General features: G+C 39.9%; 1 protein-coding gene across 2 annotated transcripts in view; it reads right to left on the bottom strand.

Annotated features, from left to right (window-relative positions):
• LOC117605797 (tyrosine-protein kinase Dnt) overlaps positions 1-26,120 on the bottom strand; it is a 47,007-nt gene that overhangs the window by 5,792 nt on the left and 15,095 nt on the right. For both annotated transcript variants that reach the window (XM_034327521.2, XM_034327522.2), the window contains exons 2-5: positions 24,620-24,747; positions 9,401-9,662; positions 5,482-5,656; positions 1,249-1,453 (exon numbers count right to left, since the gene is read on the bottom strand). In XM_034327521.2, coding sequence (XP_034183412.1) covers positions 1,249-1,453; positions 5,482-5,656; positions 9,401-9,662; positions 24,620-24,747 — 770 coding nt within the window. The remainder of the gene's footprint in view (positions 1-1,248; positions 1,454-5,481; positions 5,657-9,400; positions 9,663-24,619; positions 24,748-26,120) is intronic.

Here is a 26,120-nt window from a genome sequence, read left to right as displayed (position 1 = left end):
AACCTTTGTCGCTCGCTTTATAACATTGTGGTTTGTAAGCAAATCGTAGAATCAGTCGTGATTTAATAAAAGTGCAAGTTTTGGATAAAATTGTTTAAATATTGTAGAAAGCAACATTCACGTTCGAGGGAAATAGAAATGGAAGATTGATCCTTTGAGGTCTGAGTGAAAAAAGAAAGGAGAAGAAAGGAAGGAAAAGAGTAGGTTTAACAGCTGTACCAGTTTCTTATGGGCTCGCTCGATTAGACGGAGGTTGTCGGTTTGGCGGGCTTGGAATAGCTGGATAAAGAGTCGAAGGTTTGGAAAGGGTCGGTGGAGAGAAAGTTGTTGGTAGAAAGCGGCCTGTACCGTCGCAAATTCGATAAAGTTTCGAGCACGCCTCTCGTTTTACACGCGAGACCGAACGAGACGAAACTCGCAGCCTCCGTTTCCGGTGCTGAAAGAAGGATACGGGGAGAGAGAAAGAGAGAGGAATCAGAGTTTGCAATGAACAGACAGGAAGAAGAGGTGAAGGGGAAAGGGGAGGAATGAACGGTTGAGAGAAAATCGGATTTCCTGACATGCAATGAGAGTTTCTCGTCTACCTTCCACTTTGTTTCGCGGACTGTTTCGCTACCCTTAAGCTCATGACGCCATTCGAAGGCACACAATGACCTGACATTTCGAGCCGCCCACGCGGGCACGGCTTGCGAGTTCCCAGAAACACGCTTTTGAAAAACGACCACCAGTCGGATAACTGACTTTTTAAACGCTTGGAAAATTCTCCAGATCTGGCGATTCCGTTACCCCCTCTGTAATAGCTACCTTCAAAGTATTTTATCCTTTTAATTGTTTTTCGTATCGCAAGTCTCGCAAACTTCCAACACTTCTCAAATATCGCGGTTGCTGCTTTAATCAAAGAGATACGAAAGGTACTGGTTCTATATAAGCGAAACTTTTCATATAACACTAGAATATGGCTCGATAAAATTCGATTAATTTCCTACCGTCGTTTATCGTTAGAAAACTATAGAAGATAAGGAATTTTACAGCCTCGTTTATATTTCACCGACCCCCGTTAAATTCCGTGTATAGAATGGTGGATATCGCGTAGCTTGTGAGTTGGAAGCATAATTGGTTAAACTTTTACAAGCATCGTCCCCTCGTCGTGAATCTCCCGGAGAGTTTCATGTGCCATACTTCGAAACCACCGTAAGCACTTAATGCAATATCTTAGGCAAGTTCCCGTAAAATCATTATGCACCATACCTGACTCAGATGCGTCATATGGCTCGAAGCGTAGTAACTCGCTCTAGAACCGCAAGGTCTCGCATAGAGTGGCTCCAGGTCGGCAATGGTCGCGTAACTTCCGGAATTTGCGCTTCCGGGTCGTGGGTCGACTCTAACCAGAACAGAACTTCTCGCCAGACCACCGGTGTCTGCCGCTGAATAGCTGCAACAGGGCAGTGTTTTCCTGCAAGGACAGACGACCCTGTAGCTATCTAATGATTATACACGGGGTTAATTATTTCTGTAATGCACAACACGTTCTGTGCACCGCCGAAACATAGCTGCACCGGTAATAATTGAGAGAGGTATGGCCAACTATCATTTTACTACTACCACCAGCCTCTCGCCGTGCCGCGACGCGCCGCTCTTATCGTTTACCTCTTCCACTGCGATTCCTCTTCCTTAAGCCAAGCCTTTGATATATTGAGAATAGGGATCTGAATACCGTTTAGAAATTTAGTACTGGAATTATAATATTTTTCCTATCAAACACTGGTTGAATACTAACGGGGTCATTAGTGACCAACACCGTAGATTAAATAATTTAAAAAAATAGAAAAATATTATGTTTAATAGTGTTATTATTATACTAACCGTACCAGGTAGAATATTAAATTAGTTTGGTTTTAAGACTGCTTAATTAATCGTACAAGTAGTACATGTCAAGCATTAGTCCGCCAAGTGCATCAATTTTTAAGACATTAAAGCAACACTGATTCAAACATTCTGAAAACAGTTCATGACTATTAAATAAAATAAATATGTATATATTCACACAATATTGTGCTGTTTTTGAATCATTATTCATAGCTTCAGTAAAACTGTGTACATTTACAATATCCCAGCCTATGTGGATGCAATGTTGCCTGCTTTTAACGAAGACTCGCAAATGCACTTTCCTACGTAATAAAAACGTACGAGGAACGACTGGAGAGAACTGTGTGTATCACATTTCAAAACTCGGATCATGGGATACGGTTCGCTATTGTTTGCACAGATTTCGACAGATTATTTTTCATGGAAACAGTTTCTATTCTTTATCTTCGATATTTTCTAAAACAAAATTGCAGTTGTATATTAGTTTCCTAAAGTAGCAAGTGAAAATATCGTGAAAAATAATTTTGAGAAGTTCTATAGTCTAATCTCCTTATTCTTTTCGAAGTATATCAATTTCCATGTCGTCGTTAAGATAAAAATTTCAATGATTCTTGAAACCTGACAACGTCCCGAATCGATTTGCATCAACTCGACAAATATCTCCTTTCTTCGGCTCGAATTCCAATATATAGGAAAAGTTCGCGATTGTGCATCTAGCGAGGTGTCCCGTGTGATCGATCCCGTCGAAGGTCCTCGTAGCGTGTGAAATTACCGCTTAGCCTGCGGGAAAAATTTTCAAAGAGGGTTCGTTCCCCTTTGAAACGCAATATTAGAGCGGAGAGAGACTGAAAAGCGGCGTATAGGCGGGAGAGAAGAAGAACGGTGATACATAGCTGGAAATACTGGGAAAAGAATTCGTCTCGAGGAACGGTAATTCCGATATTTCGCCGGATTTATTGGCCGTTTTGCGCATGCAAATCCGTCCACGCACAATTCGACAAAAAAATAGAAAAAAAGGGGAACATCGAGCGAGAAACAGTAACGGCGCGGCTCGACGGCGTCGCGCGGACCATTTCAAATATTCCACGCTCCGGTTTTTCTGTATCGAGGCTCGAGGACTTCGGCCACTGTACTTTACGGCTCGATGCCAGTTTCCATTTATCATGCCCGATTTATTTTATTCCGCTACAATTGATACACTCGAGCGCAAGAATTACCATCTAAATACGAAACACAGATATTGATGCATAGAAGATTTTAAACGAAATATATGTTTTTCAAAATTTGCATTTTGATTCGGCAACGAGAGATCGAAGACGAAATAATGTACCACACAAGTGTGACAGAAAGAAATTTCCTATCCTTGTGAATACGAAAGGAGCATTCGGCCGCAAAGAGGAGCGTGTTCTTGTCGAATTCTAGAATCGTCCTTTGTGAGTCGAGATCGACGCAGTAACAGAGAAGAGGGGCCAAGGGTGGGTGCTGTGTGTTTACTCGAGCGAACGGATGTAAAATCTGCAGTCTCGCCCCAAGAGGGGACGCATAAGGGGTAGAGAAGGATCCTGAGCCTCGTTTTCCCGCGCGTTATCAGCCTGGAGAGCCTCAAAAGAGCTAATATATCCCCCGAGAGACAATTGGCTCATGCTCGGGACTTCCCTACTGCGGAAGACAGAAAGGAAGAACGACAGCGTTATAGGAAGGAAGAGAAACCACTTTTACCCCTCCTTCCTCTATCAAAATTCCAGCCGATAAAAAACATTCCATTTTAGGACAACGTTTATGTACACCCTCAACCGAATGAAATTTAAGATTATTGCACCATTGTTGCCACCTTCATATTTCCGCGAATCTTTCAATCCTTTTATTGAAATGTAACGTCTTCTGCAATAAACAAATATTTTTGGAGCATTTCATGAAATACGGATTAAAATTAGTTTCATTTCAATTCATCATCAAAGGAGGGTCTTGAACTATTTTCGTCTTAAAAAAAAATTCGTGATGAGAAACTTCAAAAGATTTAATAACGCTCGTCAAGAGACAATTGGTCTACTTTGAAGGAAATTGAAAAGACGGTGTACAAAGGGAATGAAAATGGAAGGTGAAGGGAAACCTCTTGCCGTTTCATCTCATTTCTATAATTTTACCATGTCGGAATTCATTTCACTGATACCGCGTAATTGTGCAAGAATGTATTAATTTCTTTGATATCGATAATAACGACGATCCAATTGAATGTATAATTAAAATACATAATCTAGTGACCCACTTTTCTGAGTATTATCATGAATTTCTTCTAATTGATGTAAGGAAAAAATGAAGTATTATTAATATTGGCTATATATGCAAGGTGTCAAGTGTAAAGCTTCAATTGAGCAAGTTTATAGTCACTTAAGACGGTCATAATTATACGTGTAATTACAGCGAAGAAAAGTAAAATAATGGTAAGAAGTAATAAATTGAAAGAGATTATCATTTTGAGGATTTAAAGTATACCTTTCTTTGTATAAATCGCTCGTAAAATCGCGTACCGGAAGTTTCACGGGTACTAATATATTCAAAGGAAATACGACAAGTCCGAGTAAAGAGGAGTGGAACGGGTAAAAGAAATAAAATTCCTCTCTCCCTCTCCAGAACTTCAGCTTCGAATCTTTTATCAGAATCTTCCTGGATAAGATTTTGTTACTAAGTATGACTACTAATTTATGCATCAGGAAATGGGTTATAAAAGCTCGATGGAAAAGTTTAGACGACGCACGAATAACGTCTGGCATCAAACACGGTCTCTTTAAAAGTTTCTAATTACTCGTTTTAAGTATCGCGAAAAATGAAATTTACCCTGCGTTTCTTCTGTATTGATTCGTAATGAATGAAACTAATAAGAAACCAGAGTTAAACAGACTGTAGGTAATTCTTGTACGAGTAAGAGGAAGTATTTTACGCGTTAAAGAGGAGGCGAAATGAAAAAAAAAAAAAGAAGAGGGAACAAGTCGGGAAGAAAAAGGGTGGGTGTCTCTTTCTTTGGATCTGCTTCTTACATCCTCTCACGCGAAAGTCCTCCTCGAACGGAGACGCGGAGCCATGCAATAAAATGTCGGCTGCCGTGCCAAGCGACCGACGGATCACCAGGGCTTATTGAAAGGATATTTCATGCGGACGAGTTCCTATCCAGCTTATCCCACGAATTTCCCGCGGGGGTGTAGAAATCTTTCTCCGCTCTTCTGTTCCTCACCGCGACTCAGCCCACGCCTCCCACCTTCTCTCTATCCAACAGGAAACTCACGATAGCAGACTTTTCACTCTGTCTGCTCGTGGGAAATGAGAATGCGACTGGTGATACGTGAAAAAAAAGAAGATGAAAGCCGCCATCCTTACGAATCTTACGGATAACCTGGTTGCTTCGTCACGATTCTGGTTTTATACCTCGGAAAATTGCGCTCGAGGCACGATATGAAATTACCGTTTTAATAAACGGAATGTTCGATCAATGTTTAATCGCGAAGCTTTCTTCCGTAAGAGATTAACGAACGATGCTTGTTTCCATGAAATCTCGTCGCTTTGGTTTTACTATCTCCTTGATTGGATAAGTTTAGAGTGTATCCTTGAAACTATACTCACTGCGACTCTTGAATACGAGCCTTGCTGTTGCGAATATACAAGGCGCTTACTACGCTGCCGACGACTAATATTAAGGCGCACGCACACGTTGCGGCGACGTAAAGTGTTCCAGCACCGTTCACCAGCGGTCCTGGCTCGAGACGAACCGAGTCGTTCCTTGGCGGTGCTTCAACCCCTGAAACAAAAATTACAATTTTGTCAGTGCAACGAAGATTTTTCTGAGCGACACTATTGTGGCATCAAGGGCTGTTAAATGTTCAAAGATCCGTAAGTCGCGTAAGGTAAATTCATATTCCAAATAGGAGGATTCCCTCCGAATATTTCAACGTTCGTGCGTGACTTTGACAGCATAATAACCGAGAAATTTGGTCATCAGCATAGATTCTCCTGTGCAATTTAATGAACGTACTTCTCTGCCACCGTAAAATAATTGCATTACGGCCACAAAGCGTGTGCGAGCCACATTACGTTATCGACAACCCATTTTGTCGATTGAACCGTTTCCCATTCGATGTTCTATGTACCCGCAAGAGAATCGATTTCATTGTCGAACAGGCTGATAGATCGATCGTTCACCTGTATCGGTCTGGTTATCAAACGAACGACATTTAGCAACCGTGCAGTCATAAGTTATATCAGGATACTCGAATGAAAGGAGGAAGATCCTTTTGAATTGGATATCATGGTCTGTTCAAAACCATCGCGAACGATGTTTTACAAAAAAATCTTGGATTTCTTTTGAATTTCCTTTCAGATTCGTTTGCACCTTCCGCCCTATATAACTCTTTACTAGTCTTCCTCTTTGTATTTCCAGAGTTCCACACCCGAAGGGAATTTTTCATTAAGAAACCAAAACATCTGCAACAAAAGTTATCTCGTTTTAAATAAAGGTTTACAAAGAATATTACTTTATTTGCGTTTATAGAAATAATGCAAATTCGTCGCCCTTTCTCTAACGAGACAAGTCCTTTTTGTTCGTTTTATTTCGGGTAAGATGGCAAGAAAAGTGAGATTCGCGGCGTGGTCAGGATAAATAACACAGAGTAAACGAATGAGCCCGACACGATTGCACATACGGTACCTGGTAGAGGAAGAATTTTCTCAGCTTGAGATGTAACCGAGAAAAAGCGGAGGAAAAACTTTATGACGATGGTGCTGCGGAAAAAGAACGAGTAAAAGAGCGAAAGAAAAAGCGTTTTGTTCAGGTCTTGGTGGTGAAATTCTACTTTTCTTTTCTATTTCATTTACTTACATGTATTATGTGGTGCATCGTGTTTTATTATGCTATAAATGCATTAACGATTACACTCTATTTGTAACACTGGATCGCACTGTACATGAGAAGAATAATTGAGCGGAAAATTTCGATAAAGTTAAATAAATAGGAGCTGTATTTGATGTCGCGTCCAACTTCTTGCAAGAATTTTCCCCTGTTTATTCACAAGTAACGGACGTCTTAAAATCTTCTCTTTATGCGGTACATTGCTCACCGAGATGGACGACGGCAACTTTTTAAGTAACTTTAGTTTTCATTCTTTCCATCGTGAGATTCTGCTTAAAAGTTACTTTCGAGAATAACGTTCAATTTCACCGTTGTTTTATTTACGAACAATTATTCATTTTTATCTTCATATTTCATTGATAATTTGAATTTGAAAATCCCGTTTCCATTCTCGCTTCTATGCGCGTCAAATCCGAATCTCCTTTTAATCCGTCGCTCTTATAAGAGAACCGCAACTCGATTCAACTATCGAAAAATTAGTCACGGAAACCGACGGTTTAGCCCGTTCAAAGAAACCGCACCACTTGATATCTAATAAAAAAAGGTGAGGGAAGGTTAACGGCTGGTAGGACAAAGGAATCAATTTGCTTGCGTTGCTCCAACATGGCGGAGGATCGATCGAACTCTAGTTTCGTCGATGTACCAGAAAAGGAACTTGAGTAGAAAGTCGAGAACACCAGATAAGGGAAGGTTTCAATTCAAAAATTAAAAAAAGAATCTCTTCTTCTTATTTCGAAAACTTTTAACCTTTTAACGCTTTGATGGTTAATTTCAAAGCATGCCTAATTTCAAGTCTAATGTTTTTAATTATTCATCAAAATTATTATAATCCAGAACGTCCTTTTTCCAATGATTAATTTATTTCTTCTTCTTCAATATTTATTGCGTACGTTTTTTAACGTACCACTGTATATGTAGACAGGGTAAAAGGATTCTAGGAACCAAACACGAAATTCGATTATTTTTGAGTGGTCTCCAGACGATTTCAGATTTCTGCAGGATCTCTTAAGCAGGTCTGTCGAGTAAAGAGGGCCACGAGGAAACAGCAGCACCAGGCCAAGAAGAAAAGCAAATCCGGGGAAAAAGAAGGAACTCGTTGTCGACGAGTATCGTCTCATAGCCGCTTACTTATTTTCCTCCCTCTTTGTAGCGTACCCCTCTGCCGCTTCTTCGCCACTTCACTTTTCTAGGTGGTCGATCCTCTTGATCTCAGACCGGTGAGATCCTTCTTCTCTTCTCTTTCATTAAATACACCAATTCCTGACGAGATTCAATTTTATTCCTCGGATTGCTTTTCATTGTGGCGTCCTCCGTACTGGTAACCGGATTTGTATCACCGTCTGTTAATCCTCCCTATTTTTTTCACTTCATCCTCGTACCTTGCTCTATTTTTTCCTATTCCTTTTGATCTTTTTCTGTCTGTTATCATTGTCTCACTAGCAAGTGTAAATAAGTATAGTTTCTATCGAGAAGAGGATCCAATTCCATCCACCTGTCTGTTACTACATCGAGTTTCTCGATACTCGATGTTCTTGTTGATCTCCAATCGAAGAAGAGGATGTATTCCCGGTTACCGGGATGGGAATCAGAACGTTCGGAAAATTGAAGGGGAATTGCGAGATTTCGAGAGGTTGGATATGCTCAAATACAGGGGTCGTGTTTGTAGGTACCATCGAAAATATCTGACGAGAACTCGTGTCTTGAAACAGCAAACATGTTTCTTAAACAATATTTTCAGCACGAAGCGATAATGATCGTTCTTCTTTAAATTGTATACGTACAATATCTTCGCTCGTCCTTCGTGGATAATTTTAGCGCTCCCCGACAAAACGGCTATTTTCTTTGACGCTAAATTTAATAGAAAATTCATAGAAAGGTGAAATAATCGTTACGGTTGAAGGGTTAACAAAATTATAATAATTGACAGGTGACATGTATTCAACTGACAATGTAAAGGAAAATTTTTCTGTGATGTTTAATTATTAAAATATCACTTGCGGAAAAGCAATTTACATCGTATGTAACTATGTAATTAAACGGGATTGGATGAATAGAACTTTGATCAGTTGATTCACACCGATACAGGCAAATATCAGAGAGGGTAGAATTCGCATACACGAAATTCTGCTTTCAGAAATTATGCATCGACGTTGTTGTCGATTTCCAGTTGCACGAAGGGCTATAAATCGTACATAGAGGCGATAATAGAAAGGGACTCGAAACGAATTCAAGCGATTCTCTTCGTTTTAATCACGGTGTAGGTATAGGTCGAAATTGCGTCGCCTGTAACGAAGGCATTCAACAATCCCGGTGAACGTACTAATTAAATCTGCGATTACATAAACCAAGCAATTATCGAGAGTACGGCAATGTGTTAAAATACTTGTTCGCGAACGCGTTGACACGGTTTACGCGTTCCGCGCGTGACATAGGTACGCACGAACGGATTTTTATCCCTGTGTCGTTGACGCATTTTCAACAACTGTTCCACTCGTGTAACAGTATTTCATAAACTACCTGTTTAATCTCTTTCAAACGACAATGCAGTTTAAGTATCATAAATCAGAGATTACGTAAGTTTTAAAATGATCAAAGAATTTGATTAAAATGAAATTGATTAAAGCGATGGATACTCACCCTGCAAGCAAATCTTGTTCCTCTTGAAAACAAGAATAGTGTCGTTGTATTTAGGTGGTGCAGTGACATTTAGCCTCAAAGCCAAAGGAATTTCAGCACTGACGAGACCCGAACAGGGTAGCCTGATCCTAAAGACCTGCAAGGTAACTGGTACTTCCCCTCTGGCTGATACGTTCACTCTCGGAGTAAGCAGCGCCATCATTCCGGAAACACCACCCGGAACACCTACCACGTCGTAATCCAACTCCATCGAGTAGGGTAACTGTAAATAGCCACGAAAGCAAAGAGATTATTTCAAATTTTTTATTCTTATCTGTTCAACTTGAATAATTAATTCTGTAAAAAAATCATTCGAATTTGATTGCTGACCTAATTGAAGGCGTTTTTAAGTGAGGTATTCTCATGAATTGACCGATAACAAATATCTAATAAAAGTGAGCATATCAACACTTCAAATTGTATTTCGAATTTTTAGGAGAATCTTTAGGAGATTTATAATGATTTTCTTGAAAAACACCCGAATTCTCCAGTTCCTTTTGTTAGCTTCTAAAGAATAATCTTCTTTAACCATCTTTCATATATAAACTACTCGCGAGGCAGGTGTAGCTAAAGGTGGCGAACTTTACACACAGAAGTTCAGTATGTTCTCTGATCTGCGTAACTGTTTGGTAGTGAGGGTAAGGGTAGTGGCAACGAGTAGTGTGTTTAGGCACGCCACATGTTTTACGAGGTGGTATAAATAATGTGGTTAGTGCTTCGTGATGCAATGTCAACCGAGGCGATTTTACCCTGCACGACCCCCCTAGGAGTCTCTTGTAATCGTCGTAATCGTCGCGTTGCGGGGGGTGCGCAATGGCGTGACACCTGCCTATCGCACCCGTTCGATCGACAGAACTTGACGATTCCTTCTTTGTTACTTTTTTTCCTTCTTTTTTTTTACTACTTGAATTCATGCTCTGCGAACGACAAGAGCTGACAGTGACTACTGCAAAAAGAAAAAATCCATTCTTCTTTTCTCTGAGAGTATTTTTTCTATTTTATTTTAACCCGGGTTTTCTCTTTGATTATACTTATAATTTTGAGAATGAAACGTTCCTGAATAGCACCGAAAACTAACTTTAGGAATTAAGTATAATTTTGATAAATATGAGTGTTTCAGTAGAACAAATGCAGTCTTAGGTAATTGAGGAAGAGCATATTTACATAATCTCTGGAAAGCTCTCTTATCCTTAATTACTTAGTAATTAGTATTTATGTATGCGTGATTAGTTGGCGGTACTAATTACAACAAGAACGTGATCCTGCTGTCTTCTTTTTTATTTTTTGACAAAGGTCTTTAATTTTTTAAGTAGTAAAGTTTTCCAATTTCCCAATTACCCAATTTCCAAATATGCTTCATTATAATTTCATATAATATTAAAAATGTAATGGTTTTTTATCGTTGTCCCTTAAATCCTTTCAGCGAATAAAACGCGCTGGTCGTTGGTCGATTTTAGCTACAGTATTTACGTGTGTTCCGCGAGCCATGTATGATGAAAAGTGTGCAACCATGCAAAAAGTGCATTGATAAACGTAGCATGAAGCGTGAAGAAAAAGATTATCGATGATTGCTGTTTCGGTGATTAATCGGCGCGTCTGGTTTACAGGGTGTATTTAAATATTTTCAGTGCATACACGTTTCCTTTGCAGATGACTGCATCCTCTAATTGAATAAAATATATTGGACAGAGAGATTGTGAATCTTAAGGATTTTTAACGCGTTACTAACTTGATTGGAATATATTTGAAAAAGCATTAAAAAATATTTCTCTATAAAACTATACATATTTCTATAATCTACTTTAAGTAAAATGGTACTTAAGCAAAATAATAACTCTGGGATGTGTAACTACAAGAAATTTTCAAATTCATGAAAAGGTTAAAATAACAGCCATTCGTCTCTTTACTTATTCAGTTACCCTCGTACTCGGCTTTATTGTCGCAAGCTTTGTTTCCCGATTTGAATAGCAGAAAACTGCTTTTAAAAGACGTTTTCAATAAACGAGGTTGCTCGGCTAAGAGTCCCTGACACAGCAACGTTAAAAAGCGTATACACAAGCTAATTGCCGATAACCTCCATCAAAGCTGAACGTGTTAAATTCACAGCAATTGCATCTCGTTTTTCTCCGCTGAATGCTTTTTCATCTTCGACAAAGGCTTGCACACGCGTAACCTCGATTCGGTTGTATGCAATCAATTGTCAGATTCACTCGGAGCAGTAAGGTACACAAGAAAGAAAGTGGAACACTATTCGTCACGTAGCAATCGATTTAACGGGAGGGGAAACGAGGCGGCAGAGAGAGGAACAGAATGCAACGGAAAGACCTTGCCGAGAATCGTTCTGCTGTTCTTTATTTGCCGATGCAATAACGAAATACCATTGTTCTTTGACCGTTCCAGCAGAAAACTTATGCGTTTACGTTTCGATTCGATTTTTTCCTCTTTCGAAAGGGGGTGAAAAAAATTAAGTAAGAAATTAAATCAAATACCAGATAAAATTACGAAGTAGAAACACGCTCCTTGCGTCCAGGGAATTTCTCCGATACAAATCAGACTTTGTTTCAAAGTTCAAGCTTTCACCTTTCAAAGTACGAACAGTTTCAAAGTTGGAATTTCCGATTTCCAACTGATTCCTTCAATTATCGCCCACCCTATCCGGGCTGAAGAAACAAATGAAATCTAAAGTCCGTTAAATAACTTCACTGTTATAATTTCATAAGAATGTAATTATAACCATTTCCTAATCCACCTTGGCCGCGATTACCGCGATTACCGCAATTTTCTTTTTTTGTGCACCGTATCGAACCAGGTTCCACGACCGTGGATCACTAACCTCGATATAAACGATCGCGCACGATCGTTGGTCACGCAACTGACCATGATTAAAATTCTTCAATGGAAGGTACTGAAATGATTCATGATATCGTTTACATTAGATTTCATAATGAAAACCTCTGGTAATAGACAAACTGTATCTCGATTATTTGACGGTGTCGGACAAATGTATCCCGTACAATGTTTAGCTGAATGTACTCGAGATTCTCATAAACAATGGCGAAACTATATATCGAGTGTCTGGCGAACGCGGAAACAGGAGATCCAATTCGCGATAGCAATAAAGTGTCAACATTGTAGACACTCCGTTGGACTGGTTCGTATCTCTGTGTCGGTGAGGTTGAAACTTTCACCCTCTGGTATTGTCCTGCCAGGATTCTCAATGTCCCTCGGAAAACTGTCAGAACGATTCTATCTATTGTCTGATAAGACGTTCGCTCAGCCATCCAGAAGACGATAATATGCGTGGAAGGAAACTGCGTTGAAAAGATAAAACTTACAAGTGACGGTGAAAGTATCTTGATAAAAGGAAGAATCCACCCTTTCAAGCTCTTTTCTTGTCAATTTCACGGTGTCAAATCGAGTATGAATTTAACCTAGTAAAGTTCATTTCAATTTCAATTTAAACGTTTCAAAGGATTTAACAGAGATAAAGTTAAAACCGCGGGCATAAAGTTGGTCAAATTTATTTATGTGACCGTAAAATACGCTCAGGATTTGTGCATCGAGAAATATATAATTTTTCCATTCGTTCTTTCGCGTTGCAATTTTTTTCCATTCAATTTTTTTGTATCCTTCTCGTTTCTTTATATCTATCTTTTCGATCCGTTGGCCAGCATTGAGCGGGCGGTTTCCCTCGCGTTTGCCTCTGCGGAAAAATAAAAAACGAGAACGACCCCGCCGGTCGCGGCAATGGAAATTCGAACCGCAAAGAGAAATTAATTTCTTCGACGGTCAAAGGTCGGTGAATTGTCTCCGAGCGAAACGTTCGCCAACAGCGTTTCAAGTTTCATTTTCAGATACGGAAAGACGTGATTGCTGCTTCCTCGTTAGAGGATTTTTTATTTTCCTCCTCTTATCGATTACGTATTCAAGAGCAACTGTAGTTGTACATTCGTTTAATAATACAATACAACTTGTTCTATCGAAGGTTAAGAATTATTTTCTCCGAGTCAATTCATATCGTGTGTCTCTGGACATATTTACGTATTTATCTATTGAAATATTCGTGTAATTATCACATGAAATATGCAATTACTGCATCACGTAATTTCTTGCGCAACCATCGACTGGAGAATATCTTTACTTTACGTAAACTTTACGTAACTTTACATAACTCAGAAAATACTTTATTTTTCATGAAAATAGCAGAATAGTTTGCAGCATTTTTTTAGAAAAATCTTTATATACTTAAAGAACAACAGTTATAAAACATGTAACGTTAAAAAGTAATATTAAATAAACATGCTGCTTTTGAAATCAGTTATTAAACTCGTCTGAAATTGATAGTTAATTTGCAAACGGAATAAATTAATTGATGTCAGAGCCACTAATATCTTTAATAACCGATATGGGATTATGGGATCAATTATAAATTGGAATTCCCCTTTACAGGCGGATTATAAACTCGTAATTAACGATTCATTATTTTCTCATTATTATTGCCAACTGTAATTTCCATTTCTACATGGAAAATTAAACTAAAACGTTGTTTTTGAAAAACTGAGGATTATTTGGAAAAATTATTAAGTTCCTAATGAAGAAGATTATTTTATAGCTAAATTTTGCAGCGCGTATATCGTACACTTACCATGGTAAACCATCCAAAGCCTTACATTTTCATGGAGTCTATAGACTCTTGTAATTCGCCTCGACAAACCGAATGGTCTACACGAGAGACCCTGAGGATCACTTCCGCGATCTTGTACGCGGTTGCTCGCACGAAATCGTTCGAGATTAACTTTATTACAAGAAAATCCGATTAATTGACACTTGCAGCCCATAAACCGCGTCGTCACGGGGCTACAAGCTCCTTCGGTAGACGATATCTCGTTCCTTAATGCGAAAACATTGCGTCCCTATGGTGCTACAATCTGCCGGATAGACCCTGAGATTGGAGGAAAAAGTCACGTAAAGGGTTGCAGAAAATCCCACAGGAGTTTCGTGCAACCTCCGACTCTTTCAGAAGACCAACAAGCCACTGGTATTGGTGTAACCTTTTAATAAAGCTTGATGTTTATTGCGAAATAAAATCGAGCACGAAAGCCACGATAAAACGCGAGAGGCACGAAAACCTCGGTTTCCGTCACAAGTGGAATATAAATTATTTTAACGTAAGAAATTTTTCAACGACAGAGTTACGTATGGTTGGAATAATCTAAACTTTAGAAGATAAAAATAAAATTTAAATTGTAATCTCAGTAGTGTCACGTTCGAAGGTTGATAAAATCCCATTGACCTACTTCGAACTTGTCCCCCATCAAGGGGGTGTATTCTTTATCGTTCAGAGACACGAATCAGAGTGGAATTGAAGTAAACGCGAAGATAAGAAATTTCATGCACAGGTAGGATTCACGACAGGAGCGTTTATCGTCCCATTCGTAACGCAGGAGTTTGAAATTACTGAAGTCCTGATGAAGGGTGCCCTGGGGGGGAAGTGGAGATACGAGAGGAGGTCGAGGGTACGTAGGGCAATTTTCGCGTAATTCGATGGGGCGTGATCGTCATAGCAACTCCCGATACCCCCGTCCATCCTCTTTGGAAGCCGGAGCCTGTTCAAACAAGCCTCAAACTCCATACCGAAGGGGTCGTATCCACCCTACTCTCTATTTCACTCTCTTACTCCTACTATTATACACTGTCTATCCCACTGTCGAGTCTCTCCTTCTTCTTCCGGTTTCCATTCTCTTTCTCCGTCTCTCTTGTTATTTGTCAGTTTCACTGACTATCCCCTTGTCTCTCTTTCGACAATTCCAAGCAGGAATCTACGAACGCCAGCCGCGGAAGTTGCAACAACTACTCAGATTTCCTTCGGTGCCGCGACAACGCGACGGCTCAATCGTTTCGCTGTAATTACACGCTCGTTAACAGGGCTCGGTAACGCTCCACTTGGTTTTGATGAATTTCAAGAACGAGCATTTTCGTATACTCAGACGAACCGTGTATATAAACGACGTTTCGTCTGGTTGCGTTTTCAGCATCAGGGTAATCGAAAGATGATTACTGTTTAAGCTTTCCGTTCCCTGTTCCATGTAGCTACACGTGTTTCAAGCATACATTTGCGAGTTTATTGAAATTTCTTTTAGTTTCGTAGAGATGGCATAACGTTAATTTTCATTCATAGCATTTAGCGCGTAAAATGCTGAAATGAAAATGAATTTCTAAATGAAAAATTCATTTTTCTCATTGATGGTAGCGAAAGAAAAATAGCAGAAAAAATTGAAACACGTTCAAGACTGATTCGCAATTACAGTATTTCTCTTCTGGAAACTTTCTCCCCCCTTTCGATTTTAATTAACTAACTTACCCGTCCGTGCTACGAACTCAAATTCTTCTCCCAGACGGGAAGCAACTAACACCCCCTCTCCTCTGCAACTTGTTCCTTAGTATCAGTGTGAATTATTGAAGATTTTCCACAACATCTCGGCACGAACGCAGCCGAGGAAAGCAGACAAGGAAGAGGAAAGAATTCGAAACAAGGAAACGCAGACGGGAATACGGATCACTGGTTTCGCGAGACGGTTTAGCAAGGCAGAAACGAGAGAGGGAGAGAGATGTAAATTATGAGCGAGAGTTACTCGGTGGGTATTGCGAGCCACGCTTAATTATAAAACCGATAAATTCATCCTGTGGGACATGGGACAGACGTCTGGAATCCTGGACGCTTGATAAACGAGCCCCTGATCCCGACCTTCTACCTTATATACCTTATCCAACCCGTCTACCGTCCTTCGTTCGTTTAAGTTGCTCGCTTCCCTTTACCCACGACACTCTGCCCTATGTTTCCGTTGCTGAAAACCGCCTTGTTCACACCTTAATGGACATGCATCTTTCGATACCTTATATCACATAGCTATAGGGTCGATGGTGAGACTTCAGAAGAATTGTTTGCAAATTTTCAAGCCTGTTTGTTTGAAAGATCAATCATTTCTGAAAAATGTAGCGTCGAAGTTGGTTTTTGGAATGGAGAAGAATTTTCCTCGAAAGTGTTAATATCACTGTTCCCCAACTATGCCCAGAGCTTATCCCGAGGGTCGGAAGTGTCCAAGCTTGGTGTAATTAGACCCTTGGCTCGTGGTATATGTAATTACATTTACGACGCTTGAACATATGGATATCGATTGAGACAACCTGCACGGTTTGCTCATTAACGCTTGCAATCGTCGTGATAACGGGACGCGTGACTTGCTGCGTACAGCTATGCTCTATTGTTGCCATATCAGGCTTCGAAGCTTTGATAATGCAAAATTGAGTTATTATTAGATTGTCTGCTTGTTTATAGTTGGGCGAGATTTAATAGACGTACCAGGTTTGTTGTACAGCGAATGGCGGATTTGATAGTCTGAATCGATGACTTAAAAATACCGCAAAATGGTACTTATACTGTACCATAAATAATATTTTCCGTCTTATTCAATATCTAACGATCTAGAATTTAGATCCTGCAGATATTACATAGGAAATGACAAAACTGAAGATTTTAAAACACAATAAAAATAATCTCGTATAAGAATAAAAGTACAATTCATATTTCTATCGCTCGATCAATCATTATAATCATCGCGTTCAATCGAAAACATCGTTGCGTCCAATTAACGACTCCATGATTAATCAAACTTGCTTTGTTCCTTTCAAAGTGTTGCATCACGAATAAGATAGAAAAATCTGAGCTGGCTGTCGCAACTATTTAATCTCCCTATCGTCGATCGTTATTAATGAATCTATCGACCTCCTAACTTCGATCGTAGAGTTGAAAAAACTAAGCGTCGTTAATCAGCACAGACAGAATCTTTGTGATATTACGTCAGTATCGAGGGACCCGTCGATGTCGGAAGGTGGGTGTTCAATTTGGCATAGCTCCAAAGCGGACGGATGTCCCTAATTCTTAGTTTGATAAACGACCGTCTGATCCCAATCTACCCTGAAGAACAGCACCCTGTGTTATCGTTGAAGGAATCCTGTGTGACGGTTCAAGGAAAATCCTGTTAGGTTCCGACACCCGATACAAGCGATTAGGACCGTGCAATTAATTAATTAATTCTGGAATTTAAATTGCATCGTGTATAACATATATAGATGAATGTACTTTCCAATTGATTCACAGCAGAATGAATAGAACTCGAATACCTATCAGTGACAATTCGATTTATGAAGATATAAAGAGAAGAATCAGCACAATGTTCTTTAAATCACACGAAATAATTGAAATCACTTAACCGAGACGATCAATATATCCATAATCCATATGGTTCTCGGTTGGTGATACCATTCGGTCCCCACGAGTATTGTATTATACATAAAAGTCGTAGAAAGAGAAAAGGGGATAAAGGCAATGTCCATTCACGAATCGAGCGGCGGGAAAAAATCCATTGTCGTTGCCTTCCATTCCGTTTCCTCTGCGAATTTCTTCCGTCCCGTGGAGGGAGGATCTAATGGTGGAGTTCCCTATAGAAAAGTCTCGGATTCCATCATTAATTTTCCCGAAGGTGTAGACGAAGAGATGGGAAAAGAGTCGCGAAGAGGAGGGAGAGAACAGGTAGGCGGATGAGCGGAGGTTATACCGAAGATAGGAGAGCCGGTGATGGTGGCATTGAGCGATCATCTCATCTCAGTGTAGAAAGTTAGATGAGGAAATTTGTCGTTGTGATAGGTTCGCTCATAGTTGGCAAACTGTCGGAAAAGCTGGCTTGCAGAGGTTGAGCTCGTATACATAGGTCTTTTATAATTTTCTAAGATTCCTATAGAAGCTTCTCGTAGGTGAAAATAAGCGAACGTTTATCAATCTTATAAGTCTTTCAAATATTCTAATTAGAACCTAACCAATTATTACGTAGAAATTGGTATCCAGTTATTAACACAACAGTTAAAGCCATACAATTATTCATAACGAACCACAGAAGGAAACGTGTAACAATGAGAATTGTTAAAAAAGGAAGAAGGAGCTATTTAATTAAACTTCAAATTAAAATGCATACATTCGTACAGTTCTCATAATTCTCGATTCAATAAGTCCGACAATTAAATGAAAGCAAATCGTCCGAATCCCATTTATCGAAGAAATAAAGAGAGAGAAAAAAAGCGAAGAAGAAGAAAAAGAAGTAACTGAGATTTATTCTTTCGAGTGGATGGCCGTTCATTTACCCGGAGGACGATTAACGTTTCGCAGATATCCACTTGATTTTCTATCGGCGTCTCCACGTTAATGAGCCTCGACGAAGTGTATTTTCCGTCACCAACAAAATTTATTCACCTCGGTCCGTTCATCCGTTCACGTTGTCACGCGGTTGAATTACAAAAACTCTTCAGGTGAAGCCGATGTTTGCCGCGGCAGCTGTCTCTTGTACCCGTGGGAATTAACGAGCTTACCGAAGAATCGACTCGGAATTAAATCGCGGTGTTCATCTTTCTCCGTCGCACGAAGGCGTGCTTTTCCACGCAATTCCGTAACTTGAAATTGAATATACCTCGCGAAAGAAAGAGGGCGGAAAGCGAGAAAGGGAGCGTTGGATTCAGTCTCCCGGGAAGGAAGAAGCTTTCGCGGGGAGGTTACACTGGAAAATGGGGGACTCTTGACGCGACGAATGAAATTATTAAAACGTCAACGCCACGTACCTGGCGATGAAGCTATTAGTAACGCGGACGGCAAGAAAAACACCAAGATTCCAGCGGTCTGACAGAATACAAAAACCTGATCTCCACTTACTTCAACCAGGGACCAGCCTGTCAGCAATTTCATTTTAATCCTCTACGACTCTTACGTTTTACCTTCAAAGCTTCCTTTTCATTCGTACGTCATTTAATATACTGACTACTTTAAAGAGTACAATTTTGCAACCCTTAAAAAGCGAATACGAATACTTGGAAAAAGAGAAAAACACGTGGTCTCGTATTTTAGATCCTCTATCCACTTGTAAAATTTCATCGCCGGTCATCAACGTGTAATAAAATAAAAATCACATCGTATAGATGATGCGATCTTTAGTTTTTCCCACATTCGCGAAACAGAGAGTAAACAAAGCGTGAAAGCGGGTTATTATTGGCGATTGTGAAATCGGATACCCTGTAACAGCAGTCGTTTCCCATCTGCTGGAAAATCGAGAATCGAACTGTCTACGAAGCTACCGATTGCCGGCTCTATTATACATTCACCCTCGAAAACCGTCGCGGCCCAGCGTATACCTTAACATAATAAGATCGCATTATACAGTATACACAAAATTTCCAGTTTAAACGCGGTCCACGTTCGAGTCGTAAGGTCTTGTCGAGCGAGCATTTAAGTTTCGAAACTTCGCGCAGAGTACACGAAAACTTCGCTACAAAAATATCGTGCGTGGTAACGGCTTGTTTGTACGATTTCCAACAAATCGAAAGTTATTCGAACGTTTTAAACGGTACATGTACGTAGTTCCAAATAAAGTTCTTTGTTACATTTTCTGATAAACTAAGGATAAAAATATTTTCCATCTAAATTGGACAGAAATACACGCGTCAGTTTCGAGTTTTCCAACAATTTAATCGATCGATTCGGTAAGTTTCTCAACTGTTCCACTGGAAATTATAATGCAGCAAAGTGCATCCATCTGTCCGGGCGTCGTGTCGGTTCGCGTCGCGTCGGATGGTCGGGTTTCGAGCGATTATGTCGTATAATCCGCGGTGGGTGCGTTTGTCACGGGCTAGCCGGCGCGTGTAGACCGTTGGTGTCGGGTGTCCCCGTGGGTGATATTCCCTGTTATCCGAAACGCAGGGCTGTTATCCCACAGGACTTACTATATGGAAGCAGGAAGGAGAGAAGGAGAAGAACGGGCGAAGGAAAGGGTGCGGTCGGTCTTCGGATTAACAGCAGGCCGGACATTAATCACATCGCGTCACCAGCCGTGATCTCGGTGAATTTGCAATTAATTCGAATCTGCCATCATTGTCCTGCGCTTCGAAGACGAGCCTCGTTTAAAACACCATCGTTAGTCCTGCGCGTGTATGCACGTTTCGATGAATACGTATCGCGTGACGTAATAAATTGTTTGCGGTCTCTATTTAATTAATTAACGGTTGCCTCGCGTAAACTAACCGTGTGAAGGGGTTGGTGGGTAGTGATTAAAATGAAAAATGAACTTTCGCCTGATAACGAGGATTTGAGTGGACTTTATACGGAGTTTGTTGTTGTAGCAGGGAACACCGGTAGTTTTAAGGGTAATTTCATTCGACACGGGTGTTATTGGTCGATTGAACAGGGGGATGAGATGTCTATTCAACGTTCTATACGCCCGCGGAAAAACCATCAATTACACGGTGACAAGATAATTTTGTTATTGCAGAATTTATTGTACTTACGAACGCATCGCGCCGCGGTGAGTATTGATGCTCGGCTCGTATCGTTGATTTAATTTGTCGCGATATGATGTGGAACGGGTTCAATTAAAATCGTTCGTAATATCATTTTCCGTTTTACATTTCCCGGTTTGCGTGCCGGTTTAATGAAGGTAATAGTATTAGCGAGGTAAAGAGCAGGAAGTGATGTCTGTGAAAAATAATATTGTAACATCGATGATAACCATATAAATATAGATTGTTTTGTTTTTAGAAATAATAAAAAAATGTCAGTTATTATTCAAAATTATAAAGAAATATTTATTATATTTCTTATTAGTTTTGCATAGTATTTAAGCACGTATGCTATACGTGTAATTTACGACAATTCGAATGGAGGGTGGCTTTTCGTGGGTCATCAGCCACGTGAAAGTACGATAAGACAAGAGCGACGCGTCGCGCCCTCCGCACAATAGGGGTAGAGTCGATCTAGGCTACAGTAATATCCTTTTTCTGACCGAAAGTACGCCCCATCGAGTTCCCATCGGCCCCACGAGACCGACGGTATTACAAGTAATTGTCGCCCTGGGGTGGCCATGTTGAATTCCCCCTTGTATTCGTTCCGTCCTTGTTCACCAATTCTCGCCGAGACAGAAGATACAATTCAAATTGACAAGAGCAGGACGGAGTAACAAACATCAAGCGAGAAGGATCAGCAATTTAACGCATTCCCGAATTGATTTTTCTATCCAGAATATTTTATAATTTTCAACCGTAAAGTAGAAAATCCATTGATGACTAAATCTGTCATGTATTAAAGAAAAGAAGTACGGAAAGGCGTAAGAGGTATGCGAGAGAAGTAGAAAAATGTTTGAAATTTATAAAATGAGAAAAAAGGGAAGGAAAGAGAACGGTTCTCCATAATTCTAGAGCGAAATGGAGTAGAGTAGCACCCTCTATTCGCTGTCCAAAGTCCTAGCCCGGGGGAGAGAAGTAGCGAAGAACTTTCGCCTAACAAGTGGATGATTCACAAATCATCCCCAATTCCACCCCGTCTCACCCCGCTACAGTGAAAAACTTCGTTTCAGTCTATAGCCACGTCTATGGCGACCAATAACTTTCTTTTCGCTCTCCCCGGCGAATTGAAACCAGACAGAGAGAAAGGAATATAAAGAAGAAAGAGAGTAGCGAAGAAAATAAAATACCAAGAGGCGATTGGCTGTTTCAAGAATCTGGAGCTTAATCGAGGGTGATAATGTTGGAAATTCAGCCTTACTTTTTTTTATTCCTCCAACTTTCGATCTCTTACTGCACCACTTTTCCTTGCCAAAACAATTAATTGTTCTTTTTATTTTATTTTCGGATTCTTAATTGCTATGCTGACAAATTTTTTAGTTGTATATTCGATAGTATTTTTCACATGATATTCAAGCTTTTTCTTTATCCTCCTTTTTTTAATTATTTCAGTAGATTGAATTTGCAAGAGTGACCGCATTAATCATTTCCACCGCATCTGTTTCTACTTCGTTTCGTTTTACCGACGATGAGAGCAAACGTCAGCAAGAGGAATCTGCTCGTTATTAATCGGGTTTTCGACGGTAAAACCGCGAATAACAAACGAGAAGTACATTTACCGATGTCGGATAAGCATCGAGGAATCGAAGCTGAAGCATCGAATCCCCTGCAGTACGGTTGCATTGGGTCTGATCGTATCGATAGATAAAAGGAACAAAGTGTGCTGAATCACGAGGGTGCGATCGAACTTTCTGCTCCAGATCGGATCAAATTAAACGATTCCCAATCTCGGAGATGTTCCAAGCCTGATCACAAGATGAGGATACATAAATGACGAATAGAAATGGTACGATGAGTCACAGCGAGTAAACAGTAGAAATTCTTTCCAAATTTCTGTTGATTTTCTGTTCTACTTCGAGGGGTTATACTGAAACGAAGCTGAACCTAACCGTCCTATAAACGTTACGATAAAATTACTTTTACGTGCGATTGGTCGATCTTCCACGAACACGGGTGCATCATTGGGATAAGTTTCGTAACACGCTAGAAAATCTTGACTCGAATGTAACATTTCTCTCGTTGATCGAATGAATTTCGCTTCATCGAGCGTGCAATTTTCTACGATCGCATTTTGGATTCCATCGTATTTCCCATTCCATCGTGCCGAGCAATTCCCATGTAAATTATCGTTCGTGGCTGTTCACCCATCTTCCATGTTCTGGATTCCTGTTTCCGGCTATTTTTTTGCTAAATCTTTGGGAAATTATGTTGGCCCTTCATCAAGAAGAATTTTTCATAAGATTTCAAATTTTGATAAAGCAGTAAATAACGAGCAGTATTGCCTTTTACACGTTTACAAACGTAAAGTAAGCACGAAAAAGAAATGATATTATTGGACCACTTAGATAACAGTCATTTCCATTAAACGTAACTTCTTAGTAGATCTGTTACCGAAATTGGTCCATTGCGCTGATTCCTATTTTTCTTTATCTAGATTCAAAGTTCCACAGAGAAGGGACATAGGAATTGCCCTAAGGCAAAGAAGATAAGGCGAAACGGGGCTTTCGTGGCCGTGGGAATGGCATGGTTAACAAACCTATGGAGAAATCCAGGAGATAATGAAACGAAGGTATGGAAAATGCTCCCTCGGGATAAAACCTGGGAACTGTGTATACCTATATACAAAGTTATTCTATTATTTTATCTACACGTACTAATCTGCAAACTTTAATGAATACGATTTGAAAAATTCTACATTACCACATATGTGAAATGTTGACATTCAAGTAAAATACGACAGGGATCCACGAGTTATAAAACATAATATTCTAAGGAAATTTCAGGATACTATTCCTTTACAATATTCACATAAATTATTTTTAAGACAGGCAACAAAATTTGAAAAACGATTGTTCACTTCTAACATCGTTTATCATTTCAACTTGCCAATTAAATACGGTGATAAAGTCGAGTATCTCGTCAGAGATGAATATGAAATTTCGAAGAATCGTGGCGCGTAACGATAAACAGGTGGGGTTGATTTTCCTTGACGCGAATCGTTCCCGACCAAACGGGAGAATAATAGAAGGGTCAGGAGTTTTCAGGATTTCTCAGCCGGTTGCTCGTTCCAGAGGGTTTGCAGAGGCGCGTACGGTTTCCTTGGTGACCGAAGGGAACGCAAAACCGAACCGTCGCCCTTCCTTCCTCTCTTGAACACTGCCTGTTTGTATTTCATATTGATAGAGTATTGATACAGCTCTCCTGTAACCCCTCCGTTCGACAAACTCGTCCACCAAACCCCATCCCTCTTCTGTACCACCGTGACGGACCGCGCTACTAACACCCGTCCTAGTAGTCCCGGGAACGTAAACGAGCGTGCCGTGAGTTACCATTTCACCCCGGTCACGTGTTTACTTTGTTCCGCATTGTTGCACCTCACTAATGGCCGGCGCAAGCATTTTCCAAGACCCTACCAAGGCTACGTGTAACGTTATGTGCAACCCTATTGCCTTCCCGAGAGGCAGTTATAAGCTGCGACTAGAATGGATGGATCTCTTTTGTAGAATAAAACGAGACAAAGAAATATGGTGAAACGAACAAACTGTGGTACAAAGCACACGAGTGTCTTGTTTGTATTTGAAAATGGAGAACGGAGTGTTACGAGTTACAGGTGTAAACAAGAACATCAAAAAATAAAAAGGGTAAAGGAATTGTCATTATTAAAAAAATTGATGAGATGGTTTCATTGGTTCAACGATTGGACATCGTTAAATATCGATTTAAAATTGCAGTTTGTAATTTACTTACCGGATGTCCAGCAAGACTCTGCCAAGAGAATTCAAGATCTGCAATGTTCGAAGGTACCGGCACGACAAAGTTCATCGCGTAGGTATTGACCACCCCTTCTCGGACGTAGTACAGCTCAGCTTTGAGACCTGAAAGCAGAATACGTAGCAATGTATATCGATTTGTCTGATTAATTATGAAACAATAGTACCGCCAACGTGAACGACCGACAGTAACTTTCCTTTCAGTTCGTCTCTGTGAATCAATTAATCAAACCACGACGCGTGTAGTCGTCCCTTAACAGAATTCTGTTGTTATCAACAAATTTTCCATTCAGCATTTTCAAAGAAAAAAGCATTCACTTGGTTAATTTTCAATATGAAATTGCATTTCTTCAGCTTGTTGTAACCTGAAATGATATATAATTATGTAAGAAGAGTAAATTCATTCGTACAATTCGCACCTCAATTTTCACTTCTCAAACAGTAATTATCCCGAACAGGAAATACCAAGTTTCATTTTAATCTGTGTTTCATTCAGTCCTTAATCCCCAACTACAAAGATCCTCCTTGGCAAGGATTCCAAGGGTGCGCACCGACACGATCGACCCACTAACAATCTGCTTCCGGAGGAAACTTATCCAACGATTATTGTCGCTACGTTTGTCACACGATAAGATCGTATCTCGGGGCTATATACTGCAAAATAACCGTGGATATTTCACGAACGGATTTTGTAACCCCGAATCCCTCCGAGACTTTTCCTCTCTATGCTCTCCGCTTCTATTTCTTTTTCCCTTTTTCCTTCTTCTTTCCACCATTCCTATCTTCTGGATCGCGATCTACGAATTCCTCTGGTAGACCGGCCTCCCCTGCACGTACGTATCTCGTCTGGGTTCACGGTAAATCTCATAGACAAGCTGGGTACACGAAGATCTGAATTGCCTCGGGCGATCGGTGCATCATCTGTCTGGCTTCACGTATGACTACGCAATTCGATATCATACTAGTGACATGCTCCCTTTGATACACAGGGTGCTAAAAAAATAATAATTTGGTACACGTAATGCAAGAAATTTCTTTCGTACGCAGTTTACTTAAATTATCTTCAAAGGGTATATTGAAAATGAGAAAATTTTATTTTAAATGGCAATAAAATTAAAAATTTCAATACAGGGTGCTAAAGAAATAATAATCTTAGTACACATAACGTAAGAAATTTCTTTCGTACGCAGTTTACTTAAATTATTTTCAAAGAGTATATTGAAAATGAGAAAATTTCATTTTAAATAGCATTGAAATTTAAGATTTGAAAATTAACTATAACCATTTTTAATAATTTTTCAATTTTTATGATATATGTGACATATTAAGTGTGGTTACTTCATAACTTCAAAGGAAGAATCAGAAAGTACCGAGAGACTGTTAGACATGGAGTAAGAAGTAGTAGAAATAAAAATTCAGTAGTATAGATCAATGGATCCGCCGGCATTCCACTTAAGCCGCCAACAGCCGTCAAGCTG

This window comes from Osmia lignaria, chromosome 2 (genome assembly GCF_051020975.1).
Source record: "Osmia lignaria lignaria isolate PbOS001 chromosome 2, iyOsmLign1, whole genome shotgun sequence".
In the NCBI taxonomy this organism is placed as follows: domain Eukaryota; kingdom Metazoa; phylum Arthropoda; class Insecta; order Hymenoptera; family Megachilidae; genus Osmia; species Osmia lignaria.
Note: the sequence above shows the minus strand (reverse complement) of the source record. Positions and strands in the feature narration are given on the sequence as shown.